The 22,436-nt window shown below is 42.1% G+C and overlaps 1 protein-coding gene across 4 annotated transcripts in view; it reads right to left on the reverse strand.

Annotated features, from left to right (window-relative positions):
• myo1b (myosin IB) overlaps positions 1 to 22,436 on the reverse strand; it is a 267,530-nt gene that overhangs the window by 80,423 nt on the left and 164,671 nt on the right. For all 4 annotated transcript variants that reach the window (XM_072578972.1, XM_072578970.1, XM_072578969.1 and 1 more), the window contains exons 8-9: positions 11,143 to 11,241; positions 1,519 to 1,622 (exon numbers count right to left, since the gene is read on the reverse strand). In XM_072578972.1, the coding sequence (XP_072435073.1) occupies positions 1,519 to 1,622; positions 11,143 to 11,241 (203 nt within the window). The remainder of the gene's footprint in view (positions 1 to 1,518; positions 1,623 to 11,142; positions 11,242 to 22,436) is intronic.

The following is a 22,436-nucleotide window of genomic DNA, read 5'->3' on the forward strand; positions in this document are numbered from 1 at the left end:
AACCACTGTGCCACCCAGTCTAAAGGGGAGAGACAGACTGACACACACACTCACAATCAAGTCAGAGTGGGTGTCAGGTGCCATAAAGAGAGAGACAGAAAAAGAAAGGATTATGTCTTCCATTTAATTGTTTTGATTTTTAAGAACAGTTCTATTTTGAAGTTCAATTAACTACCCATCCTGTAACTCATTGATAATTATAGAAAACTATCAATGCCAATTTCTTATATCTATGAGAGTGACGTTCTAATGTTGAACAAAATTAAAATGAAAAAAAATATACTGACGTATGTGCACCAACATCCAGAAATTTAGAGAAAATGCACAGGGGATTAAATGCACTGAGTCAACTCCCTCAGCTCAGCGGCTGAAAGATGTGGTCCAAAACTCTCCAGGTATTGGGTCTCATGTCATTTCACAGAATCAGTTTTGTTTTTAATTTAAGCCCACTTGGACTAGAAGATTGGGCCACTGCTGGTATGACCACAACCTCCAATTAGAAGGGTTTTATAAAGATAACAATTTGAATGTAATAAATATATAAAGACTCTGAACAGTACAGATTGAAAGTGATGTGAATAAAGTAATTACGAAGGGGAAATTGTTTTCAATGAGGGAGCCTCCTATATATGCTTTGCAGATGGGAATGAGGGATATGGATGTGAATGCAGGCTCAAAGTGCGGGAAGTAACAATGGAGGGCAAGAAGCAGGGGTGACAACAGGGCAAGTTCTCCATATGGGTAGAGATTAGGATAACATTAGGAATGTGGGAGGAGGCGAGATAAAGGAGAGTGGTACGCTGGTGACCTGGGGTCACATCAAGGGTTTGGAGCAGTGATGGAATAGGAGTCACACAACCACTATTCTCATACAATCACTGAAGATATTGATAGTTCCTTGCCCTGTTACATAATATTTGAACATTTCCCATCTTTCACCTGAAGAGAGAGAAATAAAAATCGTTAGAAGCTAGGGGAAACAGAGAGATCGAGGTGTGCAGATTTTTTAAAAAAAGCAAAGGCACAGGGACAAAGACAAACAGTAAATTTACACATACCAATGGCAGGCAATAAGAGTGTCAACTATGTGATGGAAAGAAAGTCAAAGTTTTTACCCTCACCATCCATAGCTCCAGACTGCAACATGCATGTGAAGTGCAATAGAAGCAAATACAATGGATGCTGGAGAAATAAACATAAAAGTGCTGGAAGCAAAGCACTGCCTGCTTATCTGCTCACATGCTGAGCATCTCCAGTATTTCTGCTTTGATATGAAAAGTGTAAAGTGCACAGCAGTTCAGACATCCAGAGTTAACTGTGATATACCATCTGCATTCAACAATTTACTGCAATGTTATGGCAAGTGACATCACTTAAATATACATGGTTGTATTGTTCTCAGAGTTTAGTTGAATCCTTCAGTGGGATTGCTGGCTCCAGTGAAAGCATTACCTAATAAAATTTGGATAGGTCAACCAATAGGACTCTGGAATTTACCCACAGTCCCAAGCATCTTACTTTGACTGTTCTGAAATTGGCAGCATCATCAACACCATTCACTTTTGCTGAATCCAGGCCCAAATAGTTGTATTGATTGAATTCCCGTTCAAGCTTCAATTGTTCTGAAAGAGGAAAGTTAACATAAGATCAGTAAAATACCCATGTTTCAAAGCATTTATATTATTGCAAAGTCTTTTATCTATTATTTCTAAAATACCAAACACCATCCTGATTTGGAACGATATCAGCATTCCTTCACTGTCACTGGGTCAAGGTCTTGAAATCTCTCATTAACTGCACTATTGATGTATCCACACCACAGAGACTGCAGCAATTCAATGCAGCAGATCACTATGCTCTTCTTCATGGCAATTACAGAATGCTAATAAATACTGGCCTTGCCAGTAATGCTGAGAACACAGAATTTGGAAATCATACAGTCAACACCAGCAGCATCAAAAATAGTGTGTTTCTTTAGAAACTCATTTGGATTTGGGGTCACTGATCGCTAAAGAGACCTTGCACACCTTATGATTAAGGACTTTACTGTTACTTTCAAAAATCTACCAATGCAACAGAGTAACCTGACAGCTCTAGTGATAACATCCCTTTATTGTGTGAACTGGCTACATAGAGCACAGAACAGCACAGCAGGTTGTGCTGACCTTTTCTCCTACTCTAAGATAAAACTAACCTACATACCCTTTATTTCACTATCATCCATGTGTTTATCCAAGTGTCGCTTAAATGTCTCTCATGTATCTGACTCTGCTACCACTGCTGGCAGTGCATTCCACACACCCACCACTCTGAGTAAAGAACCTACCTCTGACATCTCCCTTAAACCTTCCTCCAATCACCTTAAAATGATGCCCTTCGTGATGGCCATTTCTGCCATGGAAAAAAAAAAGTCCCTAGCTACCCACTCTATGCCTCTTGTCATCTTGTACACCTCTATCAAGTCATCTCTCATCCTTCTTCACTCCAATGGGAAAAGTCCTAGCTCCCTCAACCTTTTTTCATAGGACATGCCCTCCAGTCCAGGCAGCATCTTGGTAAATCTCCTCTACACCCTCTCTAAAGCTTCCACATCCTCCCCATAATGAGGTGACCAGAAGTGAACACAATATTCCAAGTGTGATGTAACCAGGGCTCTACAGAGCTGCAGCATAACCTTGCAGCTCTTAAACTCAATCCCCCTGCTAATGAAAGCCAACACAGCAAACGCCTTAACAACCCAATCAATTTGGGTGGCAATTTTGGGGATCTATGGACATGGACACCAAGACCCCTCTGTTCCTCCACACTGCCAAGAAACCTGCCTTTAACTCTGTAATCTGCATTCAAATTTGACCTTTCAAAATGAATAACTTCACAATTTTCCAGGTTGAATTCCATTTGCCACTTCGAAGTCTGCATCCTGTCAATGTCCCAAAACAGCCCTCCAAACTATCCACATCTCCACCAACCTTTCAGTCATTGGCAAACCTACTAACCAACCCTTCCACTACTTTAATGATTTCTGAATTACAGCGTGATGGAATCCAACATACTCTTACAAATCTCTGTATTAAACAAAGGCTGCTAATGACAAATCAGAGACTCTTCACAGTCACCTGGACTCAACTGAGTTTCAGGATTTCAGATCACAGCTACAGTGCCATTTTTTCCCAAGCAAGAGTTATTGATCATGATTCTGTAATTACCTCATCTAGACCCACCTTCTTGCTTTTTCACTTGTCTCACTAAAATCCCCTCAACGGTTTTGTCACTTAGTCTCCTCTGCTTCCCGCTGTGTCATAGATGTTTGCTTCTGTTCTCCATCTCATCAACCTGCTGCTGTACTCGAAGAATCATCTGACTTTTCCCAGGTCTGTTGAGAGGTCATTGATCAGACTTGCTCACCATGTTGCTCTCTTAGATGCTGCCTGACCTGCTATATACTCCCAGCATTTTAAGTCTATATTACATTATATGGGATTTAACCTGGAGGTAATTACTTATAAACAAGTGTGCATGGAAGCTGAATGAGTGCATGTTTGAAGCTCCTTGGATAAATGATGAATCAGTTTGAATGGGAAATCAGGCCTTTATTGTAATTGGCAAGGAGCTTCTCAATCTACTCGTCTCTTTAAGTAATTGCCATTCAGACCTCTATTGCTGTTTGCAAATAACAACAATTGGACAAGATTTCAGCCGGCTTCTTTCCTGATCCCCAACCCGCAGAATATTACCTAGGGATGGAGTAACTTAAATATTTAGAAATTGGAACAGCACTTTCCAAAACAAACAGGGACCAGTAGTGCCATCTAACAAATTTACAGACCTTCTAAAGATTTTTTTGTTAATTGCAACAAACTGGTTCTCTTAGTCGAAACAAAGCTTATACTGTTCCAACTGTATCGCATCCTCATTTTGGAAACGAGGAACATGGTGATGGGATTTGCAAAGACTTGTGTAAAATCAATGCTGCTAATTGTACATTTGTATTTAATTGTATACGGTGGGTGAATATTCACTGAAGATCCATGTGTTCCTCTAAACAGGAACAAAATCTGGTGGCTGAGCTAGAAGGTATAAGCTTGTAATGCGCATTACTGTAACTGAATGTCTGCAAATACGTGCAGAGATATGGTTCCAATTTTATCCTTCAACAACTGGTTTCAAAGTATTCAGCCAAGAAGCAGAGGTTGGTTCATAAATGTTGAAAGCAAAAACATTTTTCAGAAATGAAACTAAAAATGAGGTTTTGAGTATAGGATAGTAATCCCTTGCTGCAACTTTACAGGGCATTAGGAATACCACACCTGGAGTGTCGTGTGCACTAGTTGTTCTGGCTTTGAGGGAGTGCAAAGAAAGTTTACCAGACTGATTCTTGGGATGGTGAGACTGACTAATTGGGCAAGTATGGATTACAAAGAATACATTTAGTTGAGTTTACAAGGATTTAGAGGGGGGGGAGGTGGGGGGAGGGAAAAGGAGAGAGAGAGATTCGGAGATCTCATAGAAACCTTCAAAATTCTAATTGGGTTACACAGGGTCAATGCAGGATGTTCTTGATGACCAAGAGTCCAGAACCAGGTGTTACAGTCTGAGAAGAAGAGGACAGAGATGAGGGGAAATTTCTTCACCCAAAAAGTGCAGTCAGCCTGTGGAGTTCTCTGCCACAGGAAGCTATTGAGACAAAAACATTGAAGACTTTCATGAAAGCTGCAGCTCTAGTTCTTAGGACTAAAGAGGATATGGGGAGAAAGTGGGAACAGTGTACTGAGTTGGATGATCAGCCATGATCACATTTAATGGTAGAGCAGGCTCAAAGGGTCAGGTGGTCTATTCCTGTTCCCTTTCCCTATGTTTTGAAAATTCTAATGGTCATCATTGGAAATGGGAGAAACAAAGTATAATTTTGCGAATATAAATACTCTCCAACATTCGGAAATTATCATGACTAGTGGTTAAATAAAGTGGATATGTGATTGTGGGCTGCAACTTAAAGAGAAAGCAAGGTATAAGCTTCTCAATTATTTTATTTCTTATAGAAAGCAACAAAGTAAACTATTTTGAGAGCTGTATGACCAGCTGGATAACAATAAAAGGTTTAGGTTTATAGCTGAAACCTACAAGAAATAAATTTTCATAAATGACTGAAGTTTATTCAAATGTTAATAGATTCTGGAAAATAGGTGATCGTGTTCCTTTGAAGAATAGAACATGATCTTTAACAAATTAAATTAAGGATTGGCAACTTGTGAATCACTGGGTTAAGACCACAAGATGTCATAGTAATAGGCCATTCAGCCCTTCAAGCCTACTATGATGTTTAATGAGATCATAGCTAATCTGAAATCCCTCAATTCTGCCTTTTCCTTACTGATTTAAGGGATTTACTGTCTCTCTCAGCCTGGAATGTACTTAACTTCAATAGCCTTCTGCAGTAAAGAATTCCACAGATTCACTACTGAGAAGAAATTCATCCTGAGTTGTCTTAAATGTGCTATCCTTTATTGAGATTATGCCTCCAGCTCCTAGGCTCTCCTATAAAGCGAAGCAAACGTTCCACGTGTATCCTGCCAGATTCTGTAAGAACCTTGTATGTTTCAATAAGGTTGCTTCCCATATGAACTTTTGAGTTAGTGAATCGTGTTAAGGTACCTCACATAGGCAGACTCCTGATTCAAACAGCAGTTTGCTTCATGGAAAGGCAGGCCCTGCTGGATCAAATGTCTGTTGCCTGAAACAAAATTCCTAGGGAAACAAGAACTTCCTTTAGCCTTCCTGAGATAAAGGAGACTTTCCATGGTGACAAAAATTCAATGATTGCATGATTTTTAATCAGTCCAGATACCAGGCAGAGGTGTCAACAAAAAGAAAGAATTAACGACAGGCAGATTGAAGACAAATGCACCTTTAGAAAATCTGACTTTTATAGCATTTCAACAATAAGAAGTGAATGAATCTAAGGAATGCTCAACTCAACTCAGTTCTCCAGATGCGACTTGATATGCAAGGCACTGAATTGAAAAGAAAAAGTAGTAGGATTTTCCAAATCTCACGATCCACAGGAGGCTAAGAAGGACCACAATCACGTTGGTCATAAGAGGTTTACACTGGTGATACAACATCCGAGTCTCTTTAAATTGTGCAGTATTAGAGTGTGCTATCATCATCATCAATGTGGGGAAAGGCTGATTCAAATGTTATGCTGGTGTGTTGAAATGACTAAACTATGTTTTTATCACTTTTAATTTGACTGTCTTTCCTAGTGTGACATGCAAATTAGATCAATTTGAATGCTGTTGCTAAGTTATTCATGTAAATTAGAAACAGTAACAATGGCAGATTGAATTCCAGAGAATCCATAACCTCCCTTCAGTTCAGAATTACTCTTCCAAGTAACATCTGTTAGCAATGGCGTAGCCTTTCTGAAGTTTTGTTTGCAAGCTCTGAGCAGCTTTTTGCATACAGCTTTGTTTCTTAGATATTTAAATGCACCACATCAGATATTTACTTGGATGTCAAATATTCCCCCTTCTGCATCCATGCATTACTGTTGTCAATTAACGTGTTGTGCAAATGATCCCCCAAGAGGACTAAATTCTGCCAATGAAATCCACTGTTTTCTGAAGCATCACATATTATTTACTGAAACAAGTCCAAATAGTCAATACCCATAGGGTTTGACCTAAGACTACGATGCAACTAGGAGTCAATGGCCCGGTTTGTTTACTTTATCATCGTCTCCAAAGATTCATTCCATATTCTTTGTTTTTCAATTTATAGTCTTCTCTCCACCAACACCAACTGCCCCACAAACACCCATCCATGCCTCAAAAATCAATTCCACAGGCCTTCATTGCAATCAGATAAGTAACACTTGTCCTTTTTCAGCCGAACTAGAGCATCTCTCTTTTTACTACCTCAGTGGTACAGCCATCAACAGGGAGAGGTAGCAAACATTGTCACAACATCCTGATAATTTAAAGCACCATCTGAAAATCACCCCTCAGAAGTCAAGAGGAGCATGGCTTCTTATGGCTTACTTTATGTACCAATTGTTGACATTATATTTACCAAATTCAATGCAAACCAAGACCAATGATTTTCTGAAATATCCCAACTGATAATTACCTTGTCATAAGATCACAAGTCTCTCCATAGTTTCCCTCTTGAAGATGACTCTACGTTTTCCCATTTTAATGTCCTCCTGATCCAATTTTTTGTTGTTTTGTTAATTGTTACTCTTACTTTCCTCCATCATCTTGTTTGCCAATTAAATTGTTCAGTCTTCTGGGCTCCCCCAATACCTGTTTTTTATTATTCACCCCACTCCTGTCTCTAACCTTGATTAAAACCCATTGCATCTTCATCTTTTGAAATTCTGATGAAAGGTCATTGGGCTGAATTCTCCTATTTCTGAGGCAATGTTTTAATTGGATTTTGGAAGTTGGGGTGGGGGTGACGTTGACATGGCCAATGTTGACTTTTCTCACACAGTTGTCTGTTCTTCTCTCTGATTATACATCCAGCCTCTCTGGCACCTATCTCATGGACTGGTGCGGAGAAGCAGAAGTGCATGCTTATGCTGGTACTTTGCAATGCTCACATCATTGACACCATAATTAAACCCAATTTCTACAGCGCATCAAATGTTGGACTGTCCTTCACATGCTAGTGCTCCACAAATTCTACAGAGGACACAGAGAAAGGCATGGTCACTCCTCAGTTCAATGACAGAAACAGTGGAGAGCAGGGGCTTCCATTCCTGTTGATCATAAAATAAACAAAGCCTCCAGACATTGCCAGCCTGGACAAAAATAGCGAACTGGGTGACTGCAACATCTCAGGTGAAATGCAATGCACAGGTGAATGAACCTTTGCATTTTGCAGCTTCTCCCTGTCTATACACCCAGGACCACTATTAACTCTGCCACTACAAGTGTGTCTCACTAATGCTCATAGACTACAACTGTCACTATTGTAGGCACTGCACTCACAGAAGGGCACTCACTCAGCTTATTCTCCCAAACTATTAATCAGGCTTGTCCTCTGTGCTTACTGCTCACTAAATGGTGAAACCCATCATTTCTCCTGCATTACCTCTAATGGCTCCAACATCCACTTCCAGCAGCCTTAGTTCCTTGATTTGTTAAACTGGCCTATTGCCATCCTTACGTCTGTATAGCATTCCTACTAGCATATCTATAATCATTGGACAGGTCACACTGACCTGCAGGACAGATTGTAACTAACCCCTGGGACTGGAATCAGACAATCCTTTCCCGATTGTGTGGTGGTGTTCCATTTGATAAATTGCCTTTTTGTTAAAGAAGCGCTCAGAGTGCGTCTGTTGTGTAAGTTTCTGCCACATGCTATAGACATGACACTGATACAGCACTGCACTGCACAGCAAAATGTCCACCCTTTGACCAGTGCTCCGAACTCTGACAAACTACTGCATTTCCCTACTTGCCAAGAAGCAATGCAAGCCTGAGAGATCAGCAGCTCCCAAGTCAATAGAAAGTGAGTGCTAACGAAGTAAACAGTGCATATGATGCACCATATGTAGATGAATGACATGCATGTGTCCCTATGCAGAAAGCAACTTTGCTGATGCATAAAAGGCCAAGGTGTCCCTGAGCTCCAAAGTGAAGTGTTCAAGGGCTGAAGTGATGTGTGTGTTGACTTAAACACAGCCATGGTGATCGAGTGAAGCTGGAAGTTTGACAATATCGACCTGCACGGGTGAAGACTAGAAGAGGCCATTGACCATGCAACATGTAGAGATGCTGCGGTGAATTCCGGCTCAGAAGTGGTTAATTGCTTCCTCTAGGTACGTGTTCTTGCACATCAGGAATTGGCATCCTCTAGTTTTTCCCAAAGAGGACAATTGGAAGTTGTATACATTTTTAGCTAATAGGCCCCTTATAGCAATATGGTGTGGGCTGGAAAGCCTGGAGCAGGACTCTGGCAGTGGTATGTTGTAGCAACAGAGAAGGGAAAGGTTGACTTTCTTTAAGTTAACTTCCTTTATTTTATTCTGTGAATGGCGCTTATTTACGAACCATTGTACACACTTTTATTTTTTATACGGAATGCACACGACAATAAAGGTTATTCTCAATAATGAAGATTTAAATACATGAAAAGGTAGTTGCCACTTTTTGGCAAGACTTTGAACTCACCCTAAGGTTAAGCCCTACGGTGAAATCATAATTATTTCTTCTCCTGATTTTTCTGGTTTCACCTTATTTTCTCAACTTTGCAACCTGCTCAAGGCAGATTTCCCCATTCAAATAGGTTTCTTTCTCCATAGATGCTGTCACCTTTGCTGACTATTTCCAGCATTTCCTGCTTTTATTTTTGACGCAAAACATATGGGGACTCACCAGCTTAGACTAAATTGATTCAAGTGTCCTAGTGAAAAAAACTTTGTCTCTGTAGTGATTGTAACGAGGTCAGCCAAATGGACCTCGTAGAATATGAGTTCCCTGATTGGGGCTGTTAGCCTGGTTCAAATCAGGTACCCCTGGCTGACAGATAAGAATAGAAGTGTCAGACATCCTGTTCACTCCGAGTGGGGTCTGAGGGAACCAAATCAGTGTCAAGGATTCTCATGTGGAAATAAAGGGTGACTTGGTGATGGGATACCAGCCTCGATGGACTTATTTCAGTCTCACTTTCTAGAGCAGAATGGCCTTTTTTGTTGAGTTGAAATGTGAACCATCCGTCTCACATGAACTTGGATCACTCATCCACTCTCAGTATTATACATCCTCTTACAGGGTCAATTTAAATCATCCCTGACATATTACAAACCACTACCTCTTTTTCTGTCATTGTCTTGGTGTGTTTGTCACCTGAAGGGGAGTCACAGTGGCACAGTGGTTAGCACTGCTGTCTCAGCGCCAGAGACCCGGGTTCAATTTCCGCCTCAGGCGACTGACCGTGTGGAGTTTGCACATTCTCCCAGTGTCTGCATTGGTTTCCTTCAGATGCTCCGGTTTCTCCCAGAGTCAGAAAAATGTGCAACTTAGGTGAACTGGTCATGCTAAAGTGCTGTAGTGTTAGATGAAGGGGTAAATTCAGGGTAATGGGTCTGGGGGGGTTGCACTTCGGCGGGTCGGTGTGGACTTGTTGGGCTGAAGGACCTGTTTCCACACTAAGTAATCTAATCTAAAATAAAAATGAATTTCGGTCCAGATGCTCCGGCTGCAAGAGGCGAACTACTGTGCGTTACATGCTGCCCAGATCAGAGGCTGAGGTGGAGGACCCGGACCTGGTGTTGAAATGCTCCAGGAGTAGCTACAACAAAAAAGGCCTATGGCCTTGGACTGTGGTGGAACTACCCTTTCCTTTCTAACCTCTCAATATTCTGGATAGGAAGTGTTGGAAGGAAAGAAATGAACTCAATATTCTAGGCTCGCATATGGACAAAATTGTGAATAGTGTGACAGAAAACTGCCCATGTAGTTCACCTCACCATGAGTCAATGTCTTGAAAACAAAAACAGAAGGTAAGGTCTGATGGTCATATATATCCTCTTTCTCTCTGGACAAGCATTTTGACCTACATATCTGACTTTACCACAACATCCATTGTGTGACTGTCAAGAAAAATGGCCTGGAATTAAGTGGAGCAATTATCTGAACTAGATAATCTTCCAATCTGATGCCCATATCCTAAATCATCAGGCACTTTTCACTCATCATACATGTTCGCTAATCAACCTCAGCACCCAGACCAACAATGCCTTGATATGCTCTCATCGTTTACATTCAAACCCCTCAGGATTTCAGCCCTCCTCATTACTGTAATCTTCTCCAAACCTCAGATTTCTCCCTTTTACCGATGCTGGCCTTCTGCTCACATGACTTTCTTCAATCCGCCAGTCACGGCTATGTCTTCAGCTGGCAAGACCTTAAGATCTGGAAATATTTCCATACACCTCTCAATCACAAAATCTTTGTGAAGTGCTTGGGACAAGTTTGCTATATTAAAGACATTATATAAATGAAAGCGGTTATCAAGGAAACAACTACAATATACAAGGTGTTCTCTTAGTGTGATGTCACACACACAGTATAGGTCTGAGTGCACAGACATTACATATCATGAAGATCCACATGCAAAAATTGGACTTACTCAGTAAATCCTCAGAGCCTCCTGATAACAGCTGATAAAAGATGTGGAAATTCCGTTCACCTCTTGGCTGCTTGACAACACGTGACTTCTCCAGGAGATCTTTTAAAGGGGGAAAAGGTTATTTTTTTAAAAATGTGTTCAAATAGTACAATATGTTTAAAATATATTTGGATTATTGATTTTAGTACAAAAATAACAGAGCACCACAAATGCCGATTTGTCATGGAAACTGTTTTTTTTTAAAAACAAAGTGCCATGAGAGACCTGAGATTAAACAAACATTATTTCCACAGGAAGTTAGTCACTTATGACCCACTATGAACACAACGTACATACACATATGCTCCAGTTGACTATTAGGATGTAGCAAATGTGAGAGGAAACATTTGACAATCTTTCTAAATTGGAAACATGAGGATCCACAAAGATAGAGTGCCTTAAAGGATTTTATTTTGTGAAAAGTCCACCCATTGCCAATTGTACAGGTCATAGAGTCATAGAGATGTACAGCATGGAAACAGACCCTTCGGCCAACCTGTCCATGCCGACCAGATATCCCAACCCAATCTAGTCCCACCTGCCAACACCCAGCCAATATCCCTCCAAACCCTTCCTATTCATATACCCAGCCAAATGCCTCTTAAATGTTGCAATTGTACCAGCCTCCACCACATCCTCTGGCAGCTCATTCCATACACGTACCACCCTCTGCGTGAAAACGTTGCCCCTTAGGTCTCTTTTATATCTTTCCCCTCTCACCCTAAACCTATGCCCTCTAGTTTTGGACTCCCTAACCCCAGGGAAAAGACTTTGTCTATTTATCCTATCCATGCCCCTCATAATTTTGCAAACCTCTATAAGGTCACCCCTCAGCCTCCGACGCTCCAGGGAAAACAGCCCAAGCCTGTTCAGCCTCTCCCTATAGCTCTCATCCTCCAACCCTGGCAACATCCTTGTAAATCTTTTCTGAACCCTTTCAAGTTTCACAACATCTTTCCAATAGGAAGGAGACCAGAATTGCACTCAATATTCCAACAGTTGCCTAACCAATATCCTGTACAGCCACAACATGACCTCCCAACTCCTGTACTCAATACTCTGACTAATAAAGGAAAGCATACCAAACGCCTTCTTCACTATCCTATCTACCTGCAATTCCACTTTCATGGAGCTATGAACCTACACTCCAAGGTCTCTTTGTTCAGCAACACTCCCTAGGACCTTACCATTAAGTATATAAGTCCTGCTAAGATTGCTTTCTCAAAATGCAGCACCTCGCATTTATCTGAATTAAACTCCATCTGCCACTTCTCAGCCCATTGGCCCATCTGGTCCAGATCCTGTTGTAATCCGAGGTAACCCTCTTCGCTGTCCACTACACCTCCAATTTTGGTGTCATCTGCAAACTTACTAATTGTACCTCTTATGCTCGCATCCAAATCATTTATGTAAATGACAAAAAGTAGAGGACCCTGCACCGATGCTTGTGGCACTCCACTGGTCACAGGCCTCCAGTCTGAAAAACAACCCTCCACTACCACCCTCTGTCTTCTACCTTTGAGCCAGTTCTGTATCCAACTGGCTAGTTCTCCCTGTATTCCATGAGATCTAACCTTGCTAATCAGTCTCCCTTGGGGAACCTTGTCGAACGCCTTACTGAAGTCCATAGGTCTTTCTGCTATAATGCACGTTTCGTTAACGTGAATTAGCTATAACATGATTGACGAATTGGTGACACTATTTCTAAAGTGCAAAGTTTTAAAGCGTATATTGGTTATTACTCTATTCTGGATACATTCATTCAAATGGTGCTGCTATTACACAATTTTTTCATAACAAGGGAGTGCACAAGAACAGAACTGCCACGTTATAGCAGAACTGAATGTGCAGTTAAGTTCAATTTGAGGAACATTACATGGTGCTTCCCACGTTAGATTTTCTCACCTTTTGTGGTCCCTCTCTCAAACTCAGATGGAGACAGCTTTTACAGGTGGATGTCAGAAGACTGAAGGTGCCAAGGTGAGTTCTCAGCACAGTTATCTGCTGATACTAACCCCTGAACCTTATATAAAGGATGTTGTTGTTCAAATAGAGCCAAGGTGCAGACTTGCCAACATTGAGATTTGCAAGTACAAACACCTGATGAATCAGTCACAAACCAAAGCCGAGATGAAATAGAATGAAGCAGGAAAGGAATGGCAAACTAATGTTAAGTCAAAAGCAGAGTAGTATCGAAATCAAAAGGCAGCGATTAAATTTCATCTGGAAACTTGGAGTGCAAAATAATGGGGAGGGGCCTAGGGCAGACAGATTGGGATGGGGGAGTGTTCCTGAGGATATCAGCAGCGTGCTTAGTGTCCACCTCATGGTTCTGATCTCGTTCTGAACCACTTCTATTCACTTTCCATTTTTTTCATCTACAGGTTGAGAAAGTGTGTCTCCACCTTACCTTAAGCACGCTGATTCATCCACTACTAAGCATCTCCCCATGGTACAGCCCCTTACACATCTGGAGTCAACAAATCTAAGACTATGAGGCACGCTAACAGCAAAATGGAAAATCTCACACATGCAAATAAATATACTGCAGTCCCAGAAAGTGATAACTCAAGAAAATTACCCAAGACTGAAATGTTGCATGCAAGTTACAATTGGAAAGTAAGAGGAATAAATTAAATTATGGTCACATATGAATTAAATCAAGCAAAAATGCTTAGAACTTTACAGCTACCCAGACTGAATATTTGAGTTCAACTTCAGATCATAACCACCACTCTCTTTATCCAGACAACAGCTGTTTCTATGATTCTGCTTTTGCAGCAACCTTTATTTCTTGCGCCATTACGATTTCCTTTTGCCTTGTACCAACATCCCTTTTCTAATTTAATCGCTCCTCCTCTGAAAACCTAACTGTTCCACTTTCCATAGATGTTACCTGAACTGCTGAGTATTTCCACCATGTTCTATTTATGAACAAGTAAAGATAATTCTCTCTGTAATAGTGAGAAGAATTAGAAGTCATTGGTCTGGGCACTTTAGCAACATGAGTTGCTCAATCACCTCGGAATTCGTTTGGCTGCAGCTGAGGACTGGCTAATTCATCTGCTCCACATGAAAAAAACGTCAGCAGGGTACTGTCTCTCACCAGTCTAACTTGGGCACCACCTGAAAACAAGGTGAAAATGTATGGGAAGAAAATATGCCCCAGATCCAATTTGTGCCTGCAATTTGGTTCTTATTGTACTTGGGTACAATGGCAATCCCTATAAGGAGCTTATTAAATTAAATAGGGAAGTTACCACAGGGACAGAAATATGCAGCGACAGTTCATCCTAATCAAAATTATACAAAGAACTGCAGTCCTGACTTTGAAGCAAGGCTGTTCCTCCATTCCTTTTTGTTCCATCCCAAACAGTGTTAAACGTTTCTCTTTGAATGCACAATAATGAACTTATGTAACATTATTAATTATTCTAGTGTGCGCAGGTTCAGATTGGGGCAGACTGCTCCTTTAACTGGAAAGCTATTTTCAAAAGGAGATGCTGTATTGGCAGATGTTCATGTCTCTGATATATTGGGTACATACAGCTGTAGGCTCTTAATTGGAACATCCTGATCATAGGCAAAACATTTCTCATCCAACCAATCTTACTGATCACATAATGCAAATGATATAAGGATGAATTCTCATCTGTGCCAGTGTTCCTTCTTTAAGTCAAAAACATGTTCATTAACCAGCACACATTTTACTAAAGATGAATGTCGGCTGCTACAGAGAATCAAAAGAAGAGGTATATATTATGAATAACCTTTCATTTAGTCCGTACGATACATGTGCTATACATAGTAAAAATACTTCTGTGACTCAAAATGACTTAATATGGCATTAGTACATGTGGCAGATCAAAATATGCAACGCAAGGTGTTTATAAAGAGCAAACGATACATTCAAGTTATTAAAACCACAAGCATTTTCTTCAACGAAAGTACCACTAAATAACACTGTGACTATATTTAAAGTTTCCTATTTCAGTTTTAGCTTTTAATATAACATCTGACTTTAGTTCCTAAATTAGATTCATCGAGCCAGAGAGATGTACAGCATGGAAACAGACCTTTCGGTCCAACTCATCCATGCCAATCAGAAATCCTAACCTAATCTCGCCCCATTTACCAGCACTTATCTCCCCCCCCCCGCCCCCACCCCCCAAACCCTTCCTATTCATATACCCACCCAGATGCCTTTTAAATGTTATCATAACAGCCTCCACCATTTCCTCTGGTAGTTCATTCCGTACATGCACTAGTGTCTGTGTGCAAAGGTTGCCCCTTAGGCCCCCCTCACCCTAAACCTATACCCTCTAGCTCTGGACTCCCCCACTGCAGGGAAAAGACCTTGTCTATTTCCTCTATCATGCCCCTTATGATTTTATAAACCTCTATAAAGGTCACCCCTCAGCCTCCGAAGCTCCAGGGAAGACAGCCTTGTAAATCTTTTCTGAACACTTTCAAGTTTCACAACATCCTCCCCATAGGAAGGAGACCGGAATTGCACACAATATCCCAAAAGTGGTCTAACCAATGCCCTGTACAGCTGCAACATGACCTCCCAATTCCTATATGCAATGCTCTGACCAATAAAGGAAAGCATACCAAACGCTCCTCCTCTGCTGCTGCGTGACCTGCTTTTCCAGCAGCACACACTTAACATTGATCTCCAGCATCTGCACTCCTCATTTTCTCCTAGCTTTCTTCACTAACCTATCTCCCTAAGATTCCACTTTCAAGGAACTATAAATCTGCACTCCAAGGTCTCTTTGTTCAGCAACACTCCCCAGGACCTTAGCATTAAATGTACAAGTCCTGCTCTGATTTGCCTTTCCAAAATGCAGCACCTCACATTTGTCTAAATAAAACTCCATCTGTCACCACTGGCCTATCTGATCAAGATGCCATTGTGCTCAGAGGTAAACACCTTCACTGTCCATTACAGCTCCAATTTTGGTGTCATCTGCAAACTTACTAAGCGTACCTCTTGCCTTCATATCCAAATAATTTATATAAACGACGAAAAGCAATGGACTCAGCACCAATCCTTGTGGCACATGATTGACAAGCAATAAAAGGATCAAATCTGGAGTGCAGCTAAAGTGGCAATCCAAGCAAAGATTTAAATTTAAATTTAACTGGAAACTAATCTTCCAGCAGGGCAGAAATGACACACATCTCTCTCATTATTTATCGCTCCATTATTTAAGGCCACTAAACTGTCTATTGAACACTGAAGGTGGAACAAGATATTTCACAATAGACTTCATGAAATGTTAATTGTTACTGACAGGTGTTGTCAGCACATTTTCTTGTAGTTCAACAGACTGAATGGATGACAGAAGCACGGCTGCCTGGTTTCTTCTATTACATAAAACCGTCCATTGCCAGTGAACAAACTGATGAAAAAGTAAATTGCAGCTTGCAATTCTTTGAAATCAGACTGTGAATTAAGTGTTCTGTTGTTTTATGAACAGTTCTTTTGATCTTTTGATGTCATAACCTTCTGACTCAAAGATTGCCTAAAATTCTTTTAGCCATTATTCTGCTGTGACAGAATGGAGGCGGGAGGAAATTGTCATTTTAAACCACACAATTATTTTCAAACTCTCCTACTTTGGATTCGAACGGAGGGAGGATGTGGGACAGGTGACCACTGTACCATCATGAGGCTTGATTGGGAAACACCAATTGCCTGCATCACCACCCAGCATTTATATTTAGTTCTTTCACACAGTCTCTCCCCAACCACCACGAGCTTTTCTCACCAAACTCCAAAAACATCTCATAAGCAACATTCTCCTTCCCCCACACCGCCACCCCCTCCCATACCCAACCCCCCACCTGCAGCCCTTCAGCCTGACCATTTCATCTTCCGTACCTGCTCTTTGCTTCTAGGTTTTAGCCTAGACTTTCCTGCCTAACATAATATTTAAAAAGGACACCCTGTAACTAATATCTGCAGAACGTCAGAAAGCTATATCTCCAGGTTTTCTACCCAGAATGCCTCTCACCAGCATCCCCCCGCCAAAATCCAAATCCCTCAATTCCAGCAAATGCTTTGGGCAATGTACACACTCAAAACCCATAAATGCTTTTATTTATAAATGTTTTATCTTCTTATGTAAAAGCATGATTTCCAGCAAGACACTCCGGCAAAACAAACAACACATAGCAGCACTGCACACAGATTTCCCAACTGCACAGACTCCAGTGAAAAAGCCTGTTATACACCAGTGAATTTTCAGAATGAAGTGCTCAAGTTCTTTGTAACGTTCGAGCAGAAGCCTGAGGTGCACAAACGTAAGGCCACGTTCTTCCCCAACAATTTGGGGATTACAGGTGACAAAGCACAAAAGATGCCAAACCAAAGATGTCCGTTATGCTCATTTCTTCAGCCAGGGTAGGCAAGGAAAACATTTTATTCTCAAAATGCTCACGAACTGAACATAATCACTGGCCCACTGTTAGGTCAGGCATATCGCAAAAACTAAACCCGATAATGGAGTCAATTTTAACTTCCTCCACCAGGCAAAATACTCACACATGGGAACAGATTGACCACATATTACACAATGCCTCTTTTTTTTTCCCTTTAAAAGAGACATGTAACAAGTACATTGAGAAACACTGATTGCCTGCATCACCACCCAGCATTTATATTTGCTTCTTTCAAATGGAATGCAAAGTACTGGGCTAATGGGCTACTGGGCATTTGGTAGTGTAAATGAGCAGAGAGATCTCGGTGTCGAGGTACACAGATCCTTGACAGTTGCCACCCAGGTTAACAGGGTTGTTAAGAAGGCATACAGTGTTTTAGTTTTTATTAATAGAGGGATCGAGTTCAGGAACCATGAGGTTATGCTACAGCTGTACATGACTCTGGTGCGGCCGCACTTGGAGTATTGTGTACAGTTCTGGTCGCCGCATTATAAGAAACATGTGGAAGCTTTGGAAAGGGTGCAGAAAAGATTTACTAGGATGTTGCCTGGTATGGAGGGAAGGTCTTACAAGGAAAGGCTGAGGGACGTGAGGCTGTTTTCATTGGAGAGAAGAAGGTTGAGAGGTGACTTAATTGCGACATATAAGATAATCAGAGGGTTAGATAGGGTGGACAGGGAGAGCCTTTTTCCAAGTATAGCGACGGCGAGCACGAGGGGGCATAGCTTTAAATTGAGGGGTGATAGATATAGGACAGATATCAGAGGTAGTTTCTTTACTCAGAGAGTAGTACGAGTATGGAATGCTTTGCCTGCAACGGTAGTAGATTTGCCAACTTTAAGTACATTTAAGTCGTCATTGGACAAGCATATGGATGTACATGGAATAGTGTGGGTTAGGTAGGCTTCAGATTGGAATGACTGGTTGGCACAACATTGAGGAAATACCAGAGCTCTGGGGAGAGAAAGACACCCACAGCACAGTGGTCAGCTGCGAGTCTTCTCTTAACCCGGAGCACATGTCAAGATATTTGTATACATTTTGTAATATAATAGGTCAGTGATGACGTTCTGGTCTCTGTAACATAATTTGTTTATTTTAAACATTGCAGAATTGTTGATAGTTTTGGTGCAGTCATTGTCAGTTTCAATGTCTGCGCGGACGTCCATTGCTGTAGTAATGGGTGCTAATCGCTCTTCCTGAGAAGTACGATTACTGCAGCCTGGCTTATTAGCACTTTGTATTGAATCCATAGCAAACAGTCATCATTTCTATCAAAGGTGTTGGCTGGACCCAGACACTTCAGTGGGCAGTATATGCTACTCATGTATATTCTCTCCCACACACATCTTAAACTAATCAAATAGGTTGCGAGTGCATTGTGCTGGCATTCTGGTGGCCCCAGGCATTGTCTGTATTTGCTCTGCTGTGTCTCTTTCTCTCTCTATTGTGGTCTGGCAGCTATCTGGTGTGTCAAGTGTCCAATTTATGGGTCAGTAGCCATCTTGTGTGTCCGTGTGCCTAGTATCACCCTGCCCCATTGTCATCTCACACTTCATCAGTAATAGAAAACTTAAAAGTTCTTAAATTGTTTAAGTGCTTTTAATCACCTTACTTTGCCCTATGAATATTTGGGGTGCCAGCCAAGTGGTAAATTTGGTAGTGCTCTCAAGCAAGCCAGGAGATTATTTATTAAAATTTCTCTCTCGGATTGAAGTATAAAAATCAGTGATTCTACAGTGCAGCACTCATGGAGATTCTTATCATTGGCACTATCTTTAAAATGAGATATTAAAACAAAGCAAAAGTGAGGACTGCAGATGCTGGAGATCAGAGCCTAGATTAGTGTTGTGCTGGAAAAGCACAGCAGGTCAGGCAGCATTCGAGGAGCAGGAAAATAGATGTTTCGGGCAAAAGCCCTTCATCAGGAATGATGCAGGGAGTCTTCAGGGTGGAGAGGTAAATGGGAGGGGGAAGTGGTGGGCTTTGGAGAAGGTAGCTAAGAGTACAATAGGTGGATAGAGATGGGGGTGAAGGTGGTAGGTCAGAGGGGAGGGTGGAGCGGATAGGTGGAAAGGAAGATTGGCATGTAGGACAGGTCATGGGGATGGTGCTGAGCTGGCAGGTTGGACGTGGGGGGAGGGGGGAGGGGAATTGAGGAAACCGGTGAAGTCCACATTGGTGCCCTGGGGGTGAAGTGTTCTGGCGGAAGATGAGGCGTTCTTCCTCCAGGTGTCGGGTGGTGAGGGAGTGGCAGTGGAGGAGGCACAGGATCTGCATGTCCTCAGCAGAGTGGGAGGGGGAGTTGAAATGTTCGGCCATGGGGCGGTGTGGTTGACTGGTGCGGGTGTCCCGGAGATGTTCCCTAAAGCGCTCTTAGAGAAGGCGCCCAGTCTCCCCAATGTAAAGGAGACAGCATCAGGAACAACAGATACAATAAATGACATTGGTGGATGTGCAGGTGAAAGTTTGATGGATGTGGAAGGCTCCTTTGGGGCCTTGGATGGAAGTGAGGGAGGTGGTGTGGGCGCAGGTTTTGCAATTCCGGCGGTGGCAGGGGAAGGTGCCAGGAGGGGAGGGTGAGTTGTTGGGGGGCATGGACCTGACCAGGTAGTCACAGAGGGAATGGTCTTTGCAGAAAGCGGAAAGGGATGGGGAGAGGAATATATCAGTGGTGGTGGGATCCATTTGGAGGTGACTGAAATGTCGGCGGATGATACGGTTTATGCAGAGGTTGGTAGGGTGGAAAGTGAGGACCGGGGGTATCCTGTCCTTGCTGCTGTCAGAGGGATGGGGTTTGAGGGCAGAGGTGCGGGACGTGGATGAGATGCGTTGGAGGGCATCTTCAACCATTTGGGAAGGCAAATTATGGTCTTTAAAGAAGGAGGCCATCTGATGTGTTCTGTGGTGGAACTGGCCTTCCTGGGAGCAGACACGGCAGAGGCGGTGGAATTGGTAATATGGGATGGCATTTTTGCAGGAGGTGGGGTGGGAAGAGGTGTAATCCAGGTATCTGTGGGAGTCAGTCGGTTTGTAAAAAATGTCAATGTTAAGTCGGTCATCATTGATGGAGACGGAGAGGTCCAGGAAGGGGAGGGAGGAGTTAGAGATGGTCCAAGTGACTTTAAGGTCGGGGTGGAATGTGTTGAAGTTGATGAATTGCTCAACCTCCTCACGGGAACACTGAGGTGGCACCGATGCAGTCATTAATGTAGCGGAGGAAGAGGTGGGCAGTGGTGCCGGTGTAACTACGGAAGGTGGACTGCTCTACATAGCCGACAAAGAGACAGGCATAGCTGTGGCCCATGCAGGTGCCCATGGCTACCCCTTTCATTTGGAAAGCAAAGCACCATCTACTGTGTCAGGTAAATGCACAAGGTTCCTGTGGCACTATTTTGATAGGAAACATATCCAGTGTTTGAGCCCATGTCAATATCACACAACAGGTTATCCGTGCTTTTTCACACTGCTGTTTCTGGAACCTTGCTATGTGAAGATTAGCTGCGGATATTTCAGCATTACTGCAGCAAGTGCACCTCAAAAGATTTAAAAAAAAAACTCAGCAGGTCTGGAAGCATTAGTAGACAGAAATCAGAGTTAACAATTCAGATTCAGTGACCCTTTTCAGAACACCTCCATGATGCTTCAATGGTTACAAAACACTTGGAAAGATCCAATCAATTTAAAAGTCAAAGTCTTGCCTTTTTTCACCACTGACTTCAAAATCCAGGCTTTAATGGATACACATAAATAGGTACAAATATTCAGGCAGAACACATGAAAATTAATCAATTTTTTTGATGAGTCAGTATAAAGCCATTTAAACTATTCAATGTTCTTTGGAAGGTTATGACAATACCTGGATTTGATAACAAACCTTTCATCAGATATCATTCACCTTAATCATGGTATTTCTAAAATCGCAGTGCATCGGAAATTCCACACAAACTTATATTACCTGTAATCCTACTACTTACTCTCTCTAATATATTCCTAAACAACTACCCAAGGTTGAATCATTCTTATTCTGAACTGCATCATCTCTAGGACATCAACACCCTTCTGAAGGTAGATTATTTGCATGCAGTTCCCTGCTGCTTGTCACAATCTAGCAATGCACGCTGGAAGGAGCGTCCATTTTGAAATATGTGAGAGGCTTCATTGCTTAGTGTCTAGGAACTGCAGGGAAAAGAAGAAAACCAAGATTTTCTGATTCTATTGACAATATTACTGTGGGGCAGCACAGTGGCTCAGTGGTTAGCACAGCGCCTAGGACCTGGATTCGATTCCAGCCTCAGGCGACTGTGTGTGTGGAGTTTGCACATTCTCCTGGGGCCCTCATGGATTTCCTCCAGGTGCTCCGATTTCCTCCTACATTCCAAAAGATGTGCAGGTCAGGTGAATTGGCCATGCTAAATTGTCCATAATGTTAGGTACATTAGTCAGGAGTAAATGCAGGGAAATGAGTCTGAGTGGCTTACTCTTCAGAGGGTCGGTGTGGACTTAGAACATAGAACATAGAAGAATACAGCGCAGTACAGGCCCTTCAGCCCTCGATGTTGCGCCGATCAAAGCCCACCTAACCTACACTAACCCACTATCCTCCATATACCTATCCAATGCCCGCTTAAATACCCATAAAGAGGGAGAGTCCACTACTGCTACTGGCAGGGCATTCCATGAACTTACGACTCGCTGAGTGAAGAACCTACCCCTAACATCAGTCCTATATCTACCCCCCCTTAATTTAAAGCTATGCCCCCTTGTAATAGCTGACTCCATACGTGGAAAAAGGTTCTCACTGT

This window comes from Chiloscyllium punctatum, chromosome 10 (genome assembly GCF_047496795.1).
Source record: "Chiloscyllium punctatum isolate Juve2018m chromosome 10, sChiPun1.3, whole genome shotgun sequence".
Lineage (NCBI taxonomy): Eukaryota > Metazoa > Chordata > Chondrichthyes > Orectolobiformes > Hemiscylliidae > Chiloscyllium > Chiloscyllium punctatum.